Source organism: Falco naumanni, chromosome 7 (genome assembly GCF_017639655.2).
Source record: "Falco naumanni isolate bFalNau1 chromosome 7, bFalNau1.pat, whole genome shotgun sequence".
Classification (NCBI taxonomy): domain Eukaryota; kingdom Metazoa; phylum Chordata; class Aves; order Falconiformes; family Falconidae; genus Falco; species Falco naumanni.
In genome coordinates this window covers 35,718,262-35,732,979 of record NC_054060.1, presented here as the reverse complement: position 1 = coordinate 35,732,979, position 14,718 = coordinate 35,718,262, and the positions used below count along the sequence as shown (strand labels likewise).

At 41.4% G+C, this 14,718-nt stretch overlaps 2 protein-coding genes across 2 annotated transcripts; one reads left to right on the top strand and one right to left on the bottom strand.

The window, feature by feature from the left end:
- Nucleotides 1–1,697: 1,697 nt before the first annotated feature.
- On the bottom strand, nucleotides 1,698–7,104 carry BAG5 (BAG cochaperone 5). Its single transcript, XM_040601763.1, has 2 exons — nucleotides 6,973–7,104; nucleotides 1,698–6,192 (listed from the first exon to the last, which is right to left on the bottom strand). The coding sequence occupies exon 2, from the start codon at nucleotides 6,162–6,164 to the stop codon at nucleotides 4,812–4,814; it is 1,353 nt and encodes a 450-aa protein (XP_040457697.1). The 5' UTR covers nucleotides 6,165–6,192; nucleotides 6,973–7,104; the 3' UTR covers nucleotides 1,698–4,811.
- Nucleotides 7,105–7,167: 63 nt separating this feature from the next.
- On the top strand, nucleotides 7,168–14,464 carry LOC121091593 (cytochrome c oxidase assembly factor 8). Its single transcript, XM_040601576.1, has 5 exons — nucleotides 7,168–7,328; nucleotides 8,005–8,202; nucleotides 9,502–9,565; nucleotides 11,470–11,560; nucleotides 14,224–14,464. Exons 1-5 carry the CDS (start codon nucleotides 7,206–7,208, stop codon nucleotides 14,327–14,329), a joined length of 582 nt encoding a protein of 193 aa, XP_040457510.1. The 5' UTR covers nucleotides 7,168–7,205; the 3' UTR covers nucleotides 14,330–14,464.
- The last annotated feature ends 254 nt before the right edge of the window (nucleotides 14,465–14,718 follow it).

The following is a 14,718-nucleotide window of genomic DNA, read 5'->3' as shown; positions in this document are numbered from 1 at the left end:
GGGGAATAGACACAGAGCTCACCCAAAACATCAGCTCTGAACATTTGGTCGTGTCTCTGCTAGCAGTTTCCTCTAGCAGGAATGTTTTCCTGGATCCTGCCACTTATATGTCTCCTGCTGGCAACCAGCTTAAACCCCCAGGTCTTCAATCCATAAGTTCAGTACTGAAGTCCTACTCCTTCAAGTTCTCAGCTGAGAATTCTCCGGAGAGGAGGATACACCTATATGGAAATAAAATACAGTTCTTCCAGTTAAACCATTTCAGGCACCAAAATCTGCCTGGCCCAAACACAGGCAAAAAAAAAATCTTAGCAAAGCAAGTTCTCTCCTTTGACAAATAAACATTTGATCAAGACAAACAGGTCAGCAGCCAGCTTAGCAACATACAGGGCCATTGCCCAGCTGATGTGCTTGTCTTTGAAGAACCCATTTCCTTCAAATAAGCTACATTGTTACAAGGGAAAAAAAGAAGACACAGTGAAATTGTTACCTGTAAGAACATTCAACCTTCATAAACCTTATTCTTATCAAATGTCTTCTGGGTAAAACTTTCCCAGATTGTGTACAGCACTTCAACAGGATCACTTGTGTATTTTTTACTGCATGAATTTACTATGTAACACACAAGACAAATGAAAGCAACGGGTTTATTTTCCACACGATTCACTTGCATTGCCTTCATCATATCCCATTACAAAGGCAGCAAATTCCTACTTGTGTGTAGGAGTTGATAGCGCCACCTTCTTTCATTCCTTCTCCTCCAGACATTTAACTGCGCAGAAGGTTGATCCAATGAGTTAACCGCTATTGAAAATCTTAAAATTGCTGCATGACCCACCCATTCATTTTGCAGTAGTTCTGGCCCTCATGCCTTTCTACAAGCAAATTTGACCCCCTAAACCCACAGAAAACTCCCTACTCCATTCTCGTTAAGTCTGTTTTCTCCTGTTTTATTGGATTAAATCAGCTCATAGGAGATGGCCAAGCAGCAGAAACTGCACAAAGCCAGCAGCTTTCTGGGCAGAAACAGAATTTCTGATTTCCATCGGCAGTGAACTGCTAACTTGGCTTACTGCATCTTGAGCAAACATACTGAGCCATCAGGACGATCATGTGAATACGCCTCATCTACACCATTTAAACTCAGATTGCCTTAACTCCTACCAAAGGTTCCTTAATCCACATTGATTTTGCACATGAAGAGACTTCATACCATCGGTTTTGCAAGCCCATCTGTTAAGGCAGCATCCTTCAACAGAAAAGTGACGGAATCTTAGAACAGCCACAAGCATTTTTGCAGTGATCATCCAGCTGAAGCCCAGGAGCATGCAAAGCCACTGCTCGAGAAAGAATGCGAGCAATGACTGATGTTTCTATGATACAGAACACCTATTTATATGATCCAATGTAATGATTGTAATGTAAGGTTCAATGCAGAGAAAACCAAAAGGCATCAGATTTAGCAAGTAGAGGTAGGAGTGGTTTCCACACAAAGAACTTTATTTTTATAAATACAGCTGTGAAAACGCAAACTTTTAAAGGAGAAAAAAAACCAAAACAAACCCAACAAAACAAAAAAGGGAGCTTTATGTCTACATGTTTAATAAAAACACTTTCTCTAAGATGAAAATAATTTACATTCTGATAACTCACATTCAAAAATAAACAGAGAAAGGCAGCAGGGCACAACATTCAAATGAATACCTAATAAAAGGTAGTAATGTATTTTTATTAATAATCAAGAATATAACACTGCAATATTTAATCTTGAGATTGCATATACAAATGCCATATCCTACACAGCAATAAATCAAGACATATACACCATAAGGAACACATAATATAATTTCTGTTAAATTGAGAAAGCAGGAATCATATTTAACAAAAATCTCCAAACTGATAAAATAGAAAAACCACTTAGAGTGGTAAACAACAAAAATAAACACTGAAATAACTAAAGAAAACTAATTTTAAAAGGAATATAATTAACAAATAGGAATCATGAAGTAGGACTGTCTCTCCCCCAAATATCCAATTATTTATTTTGCTCTAAGTTAAGTAACACAGCACATAGAAAAGTTATCATATTTCAGTATAGTATTAAAATGCAGGCTCCTGCAATCTGATCTATTTACATTTTGCTGATTATTTCAGCCTGCTGTATAGGAAAGAAAAGTTGTGTGTCCCTCAATCTTTGGATATAAAAACCAGAAATTACATTCTTCAGGACAAGATCTCGAGAAATCTGTGCATTAATTTTTTGGTTACGCATATTTAGTTTACTACTTTCATTCATGCAAAAACTGAATTAATCCCATTCCAGATGAGGATTTTACCATAGAATTGAAATAGCCGATTTATTAGATTACAGAACAATGGAAAAAAACTTAATTCACATAACTTGCTAATGAACTCTACTCAGTCAAAATTACACTAACCTTACACATTGGCCTTCTTAGAGACACAGGCGTAATAATTCATTCAGAAAAGCTAAAAGACATAGAAATTTAAAATAGAACAGATCTGAAAACTATACTTACTCATTTTATGTAAGTGCATCAAACATTTATAAAGCCACACATAACCTCCAATGAACACAGACACTAAATTGTGAAACGTTTAAACAAGTAACCACTGCAGACCTGACAGTAATACTAAAGAAAAAAGAACACCACCATTACGCTACCAAATTCTTTCATTTCCTAAAAACATAAGTGCAAATCAGAAGTTGCAGTTTGAACAAGAAGAAAGCTTGAAATGAGTAAAATAATTCAGGTGTATAACATTGTTAATATTCTAATAAAATAGCCACATAATATATAAATAGATTGGAATTTTAACTAGGGGATATGATTTTTTTGAGGTAAAAAGAGATAAATTCAATGGGGTTGTACCTCTGAAGGAGCAGAGAATCCTCCGACAAACATTATGTCATTGCCAAACTGTGCCTCAGGCACTGTACTCAGTTGAAAAAATAGATCATTTTTGGCAAGTAAATTTGCAAAGCTATCACCTGTACAATCACAAACAAAATATATTCACACTCTGAAGTTACACAGCCTTACATCCACATCTCAAAGCATGTTGTGGAGCAAACATATCCTCTCCTTCCTGTAGCAATAGGCACAAAAGACCTGCCCCAAGTCCCCCATCCCCATGTCAATGCATTCGTTTATAAGCAGAACACTTATTTCCCAAATTCGACATTCATTCTCAGGATTCTAGAGAACAATTTTCAACTATTACATTAATTTGACAGATATTATAGTAGAATTATATATATCTATATGTGAGAAATCCAGTTTGCAAAGATTACAAATATATCAAGCTGCCAGTAAACAGTTCCTATATCTACATATGACGGTGCAAGTTAGTGGTGTCATAAAGGCACTTGTCTCTCACAGACAGTACTGTCATCTCTAATCAGTCAAAAATAGATCTAAAAATATTTATTTTAACATCCGAAATGGTTTTTACTCCTTAAAGTGGTGCAAATCATCATCTATAGAACAATAATTCATTAATTCAACATGAAGGAGCTAAGTGCAAAAATATCCATAATTCAATATATCTTTATAATTAATTCATTTCAATGCCATGCTCTCAAAAAAATGCCAAAAAACATGCTCCAGTAGAAATGTGATTGGCACTAGCAGCCACAAATAAAAAGGTAGGTACATACAATAGTACAAGCAAGCTTATTTATGAAGTTATTAAAACAATTAAGTGATGAGTTGCAAAGAGAGACATTTGCCACAAGTCCTTTCCAAGACATGTTTGAAACCACACCTGACCAGTATAAAATATGTAACACACATTTACATCGAGGACATCTTTATAGCTCGCTACCTAATTTTACAAAAATAATTCCAAAATGCTCATTCACTTCAAAGTGAATTTCTGTTCCTGTTTTCTTGTGAAAAGAAAAGTCGAAACCAGATCTAACAACCGAGTTTAAAAAGACACCTAAGCAGCCCCTAAATAAAGTTCAGTGCAGTTTTCAGGGGTTTATGGATGGCAGCTGAAATCCTCAACATCCCGTTTATCTGACCAGTATGTATGTACAGATCTTCCTCTCCAAGCCTCAGTACCTTAAAGGAGTAATTTGAAAGACTTTTCCCTAACAAAAGACCTGGTTTTACAAATCAAAGGGCTCTGGTATTAAAAAAAAAAAAAAAAAAAAGACCTAATTGGCTTTGCCTATGTAAATGTTAATTTGCAGTTGGCATTCCAGCTCCATTAACTTAGAAATCTAAACACCCAGAAAGGTGTGATGGATGGAATAAATCAAGTACAACCCAAAAGCCAGCAGGTTTTTTGCCCTTAATACTTTGTCGTAACAGCACATTAAGAGTATATCCAGACTGCTGTGAAGTTGCTGGATGGAGCCTCATGCTTGAAAACTAATTTTCATATCCAGTCTTTTTAAAATAGTTTTGCCAGCACTGTACCATAAGCAAGATTCCCCACATTTAATAAATCTGCACTCGCTGAACATTGCACAAGGTTATTAAAACAAAAACGGGGTGGGGGGGTCGGGGGGGAAGCCACCATTTGATCAAGTATTAAACTATTCCTTCAGAGAATTGCACTTCTTTGCTTGTAGCAATGACCAGAATTGCTGATGGTGTACTGACAGTTGCCATGGCAAGTGGGTGACTGCGTGGGATAGCAGACATATAGCCAAGTCAACTGCTTATGCAATCTCCGTGATTTAAGCAAGCACAGAACACACCACTTTTATTATGCGCTGCCAGTGATCTGCGTAAAGTGCCAAAGGAAAAAATGTTCTGTGTTAGGCCATGGCTGTTTCAGTATTCCCATTCATCTGTTTTCATGTCCAGATAGTAAAGAATATTCTGCGCAAGCTTTACTGCTTGCTTTCTGGCAGCCTTACACCGCTCGTCACCTTGTGGATCAACAGCATCAAGTGCTAGAAGTTGTTTCGTAAGAAGTTCTTCCAATCTCATGTAATTTTTATCCGTTCTGTTTCCATCAAATGAAATCACCTCCTGCTGAATTTGAGACAAGTTTCCAAGAACAGTCCAAACTGCTTTATGAGACTGATGTTCGGCAGCAGTTTGCTCAGAATACATTTGCCTTTTTTCAAGTGCTTCCTTCAAATCAATGTATGTTATAAGAGTTTGAACTTCTATTACTGCTCTTCTTCTGGCTTCTCTAATACAGGGGTTTTTTCCTGGACTCACCTCATCTAAGTGGGCAATTAACCCCTGCAATTCTGCTTTGGATCCTAAATACAAATCAGAAGCATTTTCTGTTTTTAAAAGTAATGAATTAACTTCCTTCATTTTCTTACGGATCTCTTCTATTTTTAGAATGGACTGGTTTTGTGCCAAATCATAAGCGTGAGTAGAATTTGCTTCTTCTTCCAAGTCCAGGTACTTCTGCAATTTATTGATCTCTTCTACGACTTCCTTTCTGTAATTTCTTATTTCCGTGTGACCACAGACATCTAAAGCATCCAAATCAGCAATGAGGCCTGTAAGCACACAGGACAGATGCTTGCAGGTATCATTACTACTCACTCCCATAAGAAGCGCAATAAGAGTTCCTCTTGCTTTGTTCACATCACACATTACAGAGTTAATTTTGGAGACCGAAGGATGCGCATCATTAGAGAGTGGCAGGGACAGCTGTTGCTTTACACCGCTTTCTATAATCTCCTGAACAGCACATACTTTTGTCAGAGTGCGATATCTTGCTTTGCGTAAAGAAACTTTCCCTCCAGTTTTCACCTGGGTAAGCCTCAACACAATGTCCTGAATACCTTCTTCAAATTCGTCGCTTATACAGTTACCTCCTTCGTAAAAGGGTGTGATCTCACGTTCCACAAGTGACTGTGCCTCCTTGAATATAGCCTCTATTTCCAGTCTGCGCGGATGGTTTGCATTTTGTTCCAGCTCCTTAAGCAGCCTCTCTGTTTCCTGAGCAGCTCGCTTCCTGGCTTGCTGAATATCCCCCTTTCCTTCGGTGTCTACAGAATCAATCTCAAAGAGCTGTTTAGTAAGACTCCTTTCTAATTTCTTGTAATCTCGATCAGTAGAGAGACCACTGAAGACAACCACTTGCTGTTCAATCTCTTTGACTTCCTTCTGTATTTCATGCAACCGTTTTATGGATGGGTGTTGGTTACCCATATCCATTCTCTTCTTTTGTCCAGTTTCAGATGAACTACAAGGAAAGTGAGAAGACCGGTCATTAATAAAGTGCTATGCAAGCACATACCGCAACTTAAACGACATTCTGAAGCACTTCAGCATTACAGCTATTTTAAATATGTGTAGCGACAGGAATAAACCGCTCGGCTGGTATTTCATAGCCATTCCTCTACCGCCGCACACCTCCTCCTCCCGCTCGGGCTGCAGGGGTGATGCTTTAGTTACCACACGCCAGCTCTCCGCCTTTACCCGCCGCCTGCAGCTCTCCCCGCCCGCTCGGCCTCTGCAGGCGCCGCCGCACGGACCGGCCGCCCGCAGCCCGCGGGAACAGCGGCAAAGGCCGCCCGCCCCCGGGGCGCACGGCCCCCGGCAGGACCCCCCCCGCCCCCGGGGCGCACAGCTCCACACACCCCCGCCCCCGGGGCGCACAAACCCCGGCAGGCCCCCCCCCCCGCCCCCGGGGCGCACGGCCCCCCCCGCCCCCGGGCGCACGGCCCCGGCAGGGCCCTTCCCGGCCCCCGGGGCACACGGCCACCGGCAGGGTCCCCCCTGCCCGCGCCCCGCGGCCCCGCAGCACCCACGGCCCGGCCCCTCCATGGCAGCCACCTCCCGCCCGCACCCCCCCGGCGATGGGGCCCCAGGAAGCGGGGAGTGGCGATGACACCGGGCCACCCCGGGGGAGCCCCGGGCACGCTGAGCAGAGGCTCGGCGGCCGCCTTCCCCCCCGCCCCCGCCGCAAATCCCCTCACCGCCGCCGCCCGGTACACTCTCCCTCCCTCCCGGCCCGCCTCACCCGCCGGTCGCCCGGCCAAGGGATCCGCTGCCCGGCCCGGCGCTGCGCCACGGGCCGAGCGGGACGCACACCGGTAGCCCCGCCCCGCCCCGCCGGGCGGGCGGCCACGGGGGGCAGGAACGGCGCGGCCGAGCGACGCGGCCCCTTCCCAGCACCGCCCCCGGCCGCCGCCCCGCGCCCCGCCCGCCCCTGCCTTTGCGACACCGCCGTAAAGCGCCAGGCGCCAGCAGGCGATGGCGGCTGCTAGGGTGCTGCGGTGGGGTGGCTGCCGCCGCCGCCTCCTCCTCTCTTCCGCCCCGTTCTCCTCCTCTGCCGGCGGCCCCGCCGCTGGACGCGGAGAGCGGCAGGAGAACGCGGTAAATCTGGGCGGGGAGCAGCTCCTGCGCCCTGGAGCCGGCCTGCCGCGGGGAGGCCTCGGGATCTCCCGCCCCCACGGAGCTCTGAGGGGGGAGTGGGGGAGGCCGCCCCCGCGGCAGCGCGTCCCGGTAAAAGCCTGCCTTTCCCGCGGCCTCGCGTTGTTTACGTGTTTTCCAGCGCCCCCGGTGTTTGTAAATCCCAGGCGGGCCTCCGCGGGTGGGGTGCGGGGGCACACGGGAGGTAAAACGCGCTCACAAACGGAGCGGTAAGTCACGGGCTGTTGGAGCAGATCTCACTAAGCCCGGCCTGAAAAGCTGCACGCTTCTGCGTGTTTGCAGGGATGCACGAAGAAAGTAGCATTATGAAGACTTACATACTTGCTAGCTCGTGCCATCAAATATTTTAAGGAAGTAGAACATCAGTGATAGAAAAAATTTAGAAAAAAAGTTGCATTTTGGAAATAACAAAGATTTGTGTCTGTTGGAAGAGTTGAAGGTATCTTCTCTGTAGCGTACTTCTAAATAAACATAAATTTTAAATGTATCACATTGCTTTCAGTCGGGGTAAATGAATGCGCACAATTCTGAACTTGCTATGCTGTTATGTTTGAAGGTTGTATGGGGTTTTGGAGTCTGTCTCAAATTGGTTGTAATGAATTCTGCCTGTATTTTCAAGGGCCTGGGTTTCAGCCCCCCTGCACACTCGCGTAATGACTGGATTGGCCCCCCCGACACGCGTTCCAACCTGCGCCCGGTCATCTTCTACGTGCCCCCTGAGGAGTCACCCCTGGAGCGGCGGCTGCGGGAGGCACGGCAGGAGTCCCAGGCCTGTGACCAGCGCTTCTGGGCACTGCACAACTGCGCCTTCCGCCAGGTGAGCCCACTGCACACCCTGTGCTGCTCAGCTCCGGCACACCCACCTGAAATCAGGCAGTTTGGTCTCTGTGAAGTAATATTCAGTTCTCCTGCTGTTACTGGGTGGTAATTGATACTGTTTCTTTTAGTAAGCACAGAGCCTTTGTGGAATTTTTTTGTCATTCATTTCTTTAAAATGACATACAAAACTAAACTTATTGCTGCTTAGTGGCATATAATGATATTAGCCGTTTTCCTGTCTTGCACTGAAAATAAAAAGTAGCCACCCTACATGCAAGACCTGTCTGTGACTAGAGTGGCTGTTGAAGATGGTTCTGCAGCTCTTGCTCTGTCGTGAGAGAAACTGGGTATAATCACCAAGGGTAAATCGGGGACGTGCCCTGTTTCACTGGCAGCAAACCCCAACAAAGCTAAAAGCACAGACTCTTCAGTCATGGTCTGTCTTCTTTCCTGATCGCAGCATTGGTTAGACACTGAATTTTGTTGGAAGAACTGTAACAGTTCAGGAATGCACCATAGTTTGTGATGGTCTTTGATCATCATACCCTCCCCAACTTGCAAAGATCTCAGAGGACAAAACAAAGCTTGTTTTTTAATTCCATAGAACTGCTTTTTAAGTTTGAAAAGCTTATGTACAAATAAATAACTATTCTGTTTCGATCTAAGAAGTTTCAGTTTTTAAAGGCTGCATGTTTTTCTCTACTCAAATTAACTTGAGACTACAGTACATGGAATCATGGAATGGTTTAGGTTGGAAGGGACCTCAAAGATCATCTAGTTCCAACCCTCTGCCATAAGCAGGGGCACCTTCCACCAGCCCAGGTTGCTCCCAGCCCCATCCAGCCTGGCCCTGAGCACTCCCAGGGATGGGGCATCCACAGCTTCGCTGGGCAGCTGTTCCAATGCCTCACCACCCTCACAGTAAAGAATTTCTTCCTTATATCCAATCTAAGCCTACCCTTTTTCAGTTTAAAGCCATCTTAATAGTTTCTTACAAACTGAATGTTCAGATCCTGTCAAGCAATACTGAAGCTCAGCTGTAACTTTACTCCACAAATAAGTGGTTTCAGTAGAACGCTTACTTGAATGCATGCACGTAGCAGGATCTAAGTGACAAAGTTACCAGTTTAACTAACTCGCTGGATTCAGGAAAATGTTTTGGTGATGTTTCCAAGTACAGTGAATATTGCTGGTTATTTCAGAAGGTGTTAAGCACTACACTGCTATGTGATTAAAAACAATGGTTAATTTCAAGGACTGATCACATCAGAATCTAATGTGGAAAACCTTGTTTCAGGAAAAAGAAGAATTTATTTATTCAAGACTCAAAGCCAAGGGTCTGGAAATGAGAGATGAAACAGGTTAGTGAGATGTTTGTTTATAGTTTAAGATGCATTCTTTTTAACTTGGAATTCTGTTTGTGCTCTTTGTGATCTGTCACAAGTAAATCTTGAGGGCAGAATTAAGAACTGTTTTCAGGAGAATGATAAAAAGAGGGGAGGAGCTCTTCAGAGATGTGCATGTGGGCATCAGATCATCTGTTGCACTGTTCATCCCTAATTCCTTCCCCGCAGCGGATGTGCTGAAATTGTAGCCAAGTAATACAATAATTCTCTATAGTCTAAGGGGGAAGGAGCTTTTTCCTTTCATACCTCCTAAGCCAATAGAGCATTTTTTGGCTTCAGGTCCATAGTGTATGCAATTAATACAATATTTTTCCTTGAGGAAGAATAAGACAGCTTCTGAGGAGACAGCAGCTGCTATTTGCCTGAGCACAGTTGCTGTGAAATAGTTGCTTCTCTAATTCATCATGTGAAATTGAAAACGAGATGCCTTCATAGTGACAGTGAATTGGCCATTGTAGTATGAGGTTGAACATTTTGTTCACAGAATAATGATCTGTTTGAGTTTACTAAAGTATCTGTTCTGACATTGTGTATATCACGGACTATTATTTTCCCCTTCTGTTTGTATCCTGGTGATCACTGATTGTTGAGAAATAATTTTAATTAAGTTCTGTGTTGTTTCAAAAATGCTTCTTTTGTATTGCTGTTTTGGTTTGGCTTGTTTTTATAGCCTAGAAATAAAAAGTAAAAATAGTAAGCATGTACATCTCTTAGAATTATGTTGATTAACTCTGTTCTATAATACAGCTGCATGTGTGTATATAAAAATAAAGAGAAATAACAATATATGTGAAGTGTTGGAATAAAACTTACTTTCTTTATATGTAAGTGAATCTACAATCAGTTCTGCTGATACCAGTATGAAGAAACAAATTAACTACAGGTGTTAAGTAGGCAGTCTTCGAATAGTTGTAGAATAAACTTATCCCATAGTTTATTAATCCATTGTAATATACTAGCTTTGTAAATAATGACAAATAGAACTGATCAATAATTTAAATTTCTGTGATCAGTCTCAGGAGCCCTAAAGAGCATTTTGGAACAGCAAGAAGTTGAATATCACAATTCCATCTCCTTCATTGTATTCATGTCCCCTGGAACATTTAAATTTCATCCTGACTTTAGAAACACTGAAAGTGCCAGGAAGTTTGCATAGTAATTACCTGGCAGGCTGAGAATATGTGCTGGTTCTCAGGATTCTACATGTGTGCTGTAGCCACAGGTTTTCTTTTCTTAGTCTGTGGAGAGAATCAATCTCCTCTTATATTCTGCTTATGAGAGTGGCATATTCAAAGTCATCTGTTGTACTTGCTTCTTCAAAAAATAATTGTCTACTATACTGTTAATAAATCTGACATCTCAGAACATACACTACTTTAAGTTACTTGAAATTTATCAGTAGCAACAGAAGAAAATGTACGTCTGAAAATACCATGTCAGTCATGGATAGTGACTATATTTATTGACTTGCTTTACAGGGGGAAATTTAAGTTACTAAGTGCTCTTACTGGTGCTGTTTAGACTTCAGCCACACAAGGGATTAACTTTACTCAAAGGATAGATACTTTTCCATCAGAGTCCACTTGTTCCCTAAATAATCTAAGATCTGATAAACATGGTGACTTGCAGAAGTAAGAAGGGCTTAAGAGTTATGCTATCTTCAAGGTGATGGTATTTTTAATCTGCTGTGTTCCCTATATAAGTTTTAAAAAGCCAGAGGATAAAAGCGTATGCATTTGTTCAGGGTTACAAAGGAAACTTGTAGGAGCAAGGAGTCAGACCTAACTCTCCTGCATCTGAACCCAGTGCTTTAATGCAAATAATTAGCTTGACACTGTTATGCCAAAACTTATTTTCAGGTCAAAAAACAACACTGAATGCAGAAGAAATGGCTGACTTCTACAAGGACTTTCTAAGTAAAAATTTTAGAAAGCATATGCAGTATAACAGGTATGTAGAAGGTATTTGTTGGTTATTACACATTACAGTCTAAAGGCGTAAGATTGAATTTAAAATTTGAACTTTTTTTCCCTGTAATTGGTAAAACAGCACCTGAAACTGTCACTTTAGAAAATTATTTTTTTTAAATGCTGTTAGCATTTGACAGAAATTTGTATTATCATTTGAGTTTTTCCACTGCTTATTGTTGATTTAGTAGCGAGATGAATCTCGTGTCTAAGATTCAGAGAGACAAGATCAGGCACTCAGTTGTTTCTCTTACGGCGTGGGTCTTTTCATGCTGCAAACTGACTCTGATAAATATGTGAACAAAACTTGAAATTTCAATATAACAGATTCTAGTTGACTTAAGGCCTAGTAAATACGATGAATCTCAAAGGAAAATTGTTTAATGAAAATAATATTTAACATTCTTAGTTTTGTCATTTTGCAAGCACACAGTAAAAGCGAAAGTGATTAGCCTTGAGTTTCAGGGGGTTTTATGTGGCAAAGCTAGTGCTAAAGCTAGTGAAATGATTGCATAAACTCATCCTGTGTAGAACCTCAGCTACAGCTGGGTAAGCCTAGTTCCACTGTGCTTCTTCACAACATCTACTGCATTGTTTCAGTCTTACTGTTTATACAACAGCTTGATAAACGGGGTTTGGAATCCAAAATGACTGAGAAATGACTTGCAAACACACGTTACCCTGCAAGTAGCTGTGCACACTTGGTAGAGGGCTAGAAATGAGGAAGGAATGGGAAGCTGGGGGAGGATAGCACTTAATCCAGTTACAGTAGCACTGCCCACTGAATATGAAACCACAACTTCAGTTCTTTCTCTGTATTGGATTGAAAGATTATTGGGCTCAAAGGTGTCGAGTGTAACTGCATTCCTAGTGGTGTAATGCTAGTGAGAATTCTACCATCGTTATAACTGATCTATAACAAATTGTGGTTTAGGGTTCTCTGTATGTATTGTGTGTATACCATAACATACTACACCGTAATAACAATTTCCCTGTAACAAATATTTAAATCTGCACATCTTGTCTTGTCCATGGGGCTGGGAGGAATCTCACCATAAACCTAAGCAACGGCATGAAAAGATGGAAAGTAAAAAATTATTTTTAATAAGATGATTATTGTTCAAGTTGCCTATAGCTGATGAGTGAGAAAGCAAATTGTTTATCTTAGAACTGGTCACCAGTTGCCATTGTTGCAGCAACCTTGGGACAGTATCCTGTCTTCATGGTAAGACAGTTCAGGCTTTGTGTCTAAACATGACCTTCCTTGTTGCTGCCTTGTAAAATCAGGTAGTGTCAGCTGCATTGTAGTTTCAAAGTGGAACTGCACAGCCCTGGAAGCGGCAGAGCTTTTTCCAGGCACTAGGATTTTTGAGGGGTCATATTTATAAAAATCTGTTTATGCATCCAGCTGTGTGTTCTTTTGCGGTGTTGCGAGCTGGCCTGAAAACTGGCCGCTGAAGTGTGTAACTTCTAAAATTGTATTAAAATTGAAGCAATGACTGTGCATAGATGCCATGAATATTTAGTTCAGGGTACACAGACTAGAACTACAGTCTAGTTTAGGGGAAAAAGATTTGAGAAGGGTATAGGAAATGAGGCATGAAAGGGGAAAAGAAAGAGTTGTGATATTAACATGATGTTTTGATTCAACATGACATCTGAGGGGGTAGCTCAGTGCTGCTTGTCAGCATGATCTTGGCTACTATCCTTACTGAGAGGTTAGTATCTCAGGTTTATGTTAGATCTCTACATGCAAGGTTTCCCACAGAGATCTCAAGAGAAGACCTAAATCCCAGTGTTTAATATTCCCTGCTAGTTCTACAATATTTTGCTGCTTCTATGACATTTTACAAAATGGGGATGGGGTACTTGTTAGAAACCAGAAAAAAATTGTGATTTTAGTTTCTAACAGGGGCAAGAATTTGAAGCAAGTTCTGAGAGGTTAGAAAGGGCTGATACAGACTCTCCTATCTATATCTTGAATTGGTTTCAGAAGCTATGCATGCTTCATAAAAACTATTTAAAGATGCAAAGGCTAACTTTGGCAATATTAAAGGCATCATCTTTAAAGGTACTGCATTATATTTCTAATATATTTCTTTTTTTCTTTCTAGAAAAAAAATCCTGTTTTGAGTTATACAATTAGCCTTTGAGGTGTGACTTCTGTTTTATTTTTTCCCATAGTTATAGGTGACCAACTATGCCCTTCCCAACACATGCATCTTCATGTATGCACAAACAAGTCTTACCCATAGCACAGCACTCGCAGGAAATTCTTCTAGATAGCTTGATGATCGGCTTTACTTCTGAAACATGAGATATGGTTACAGTTATTTTATCTTACCTGACTTCAGATACAGTTGGTCATAAAACTATCCATCCCTTAACTTTTTTACAGTTAAGCTCTCAATGATTGTAGCCCTACAGTCCCCATGTTATCTGTTTGTGGATGTGGATAGTCACATAGACCTTTTCATAGGTTATTTAACTGTCATTAAGCAGGAAAAGTGTTCCCACAAAGAATGGAAAATGCAGGTCATCACTGAATTGTCATTTGTCGATGCCAAAGGGTATTTTATTATAATTGTGTACCTTTTCCTGTTCTTGTTCTGTGTGCTGATAATTTTCCTGGCTTTGGAATCCTAGAGACTGGTATAAACGTAACTTTACTATCACATTCCTCATGGGACAAGTAGCACTGGCAAGAGCTCTGAGGTGCCTTCGTTGGAAAAAGAAAAATGTTGGAAATTAATCACAGCTCCAGGAAGAATGTGACACTAGTTAGGCCTGCTATAAACTAATGATGTTCAGAGTCTGAATGGTTAATGTAACAATTGCTTGAATCTGTTTGTTAAACTCTGTAAATAAAAGTTGTCATTGGTCTTAATTTATAATCACTATGTAAATTTCCTTTACCTTTTATTCCAAGAATATCTAAAATATTTCCCAATCAAAACACATCTGAGAAAGCTATTAAAAGCTGTTCCTCATTTACATTAAACGGAGTGGATCACAGCTGTCACATTTTTACCAGAGTCACAACTGCAAAATAACATGTGATTCAGTGTGCTGCACCGGAACTCCAGTCAGATGATGTTGTCTCCACTAGCCATATTAGTATAGAAGACAAAAATGCCTCAT

Excerpts from the sequence above, each read along its gene's own strand:
- BAG5 (XM_040601763.1), bottom strand. The coding sequence starts at position 6,164 with ATGGATATGGGTAACCAACACCCATCCATAAAACGGTTGCATGAAATA.
- LOC121091593 (XM_040601576.1), top strand. The coding sequence starts at position 7,206 with ATGGCGGCTGCTAGGGTGCTGCGGTGGGGTGGCTGCCGCCGCCGCCTC. Across the intron at positions 8,203-9,501 it reads ACAACTGCGCCTTCCGCCAG|GAAAAAGAAGAATTTATTTA; the intron begins GTGAGCCCACTG and ends ACCTTGTTTCAG. Across the intron at positions 11,561-14,223 it reads AAGCATATGCAGTATAACAG|AGACTGGTATAAACGTAACT; the intron begins GTATGTAGAAGG and ends TTGGAATCCTAG.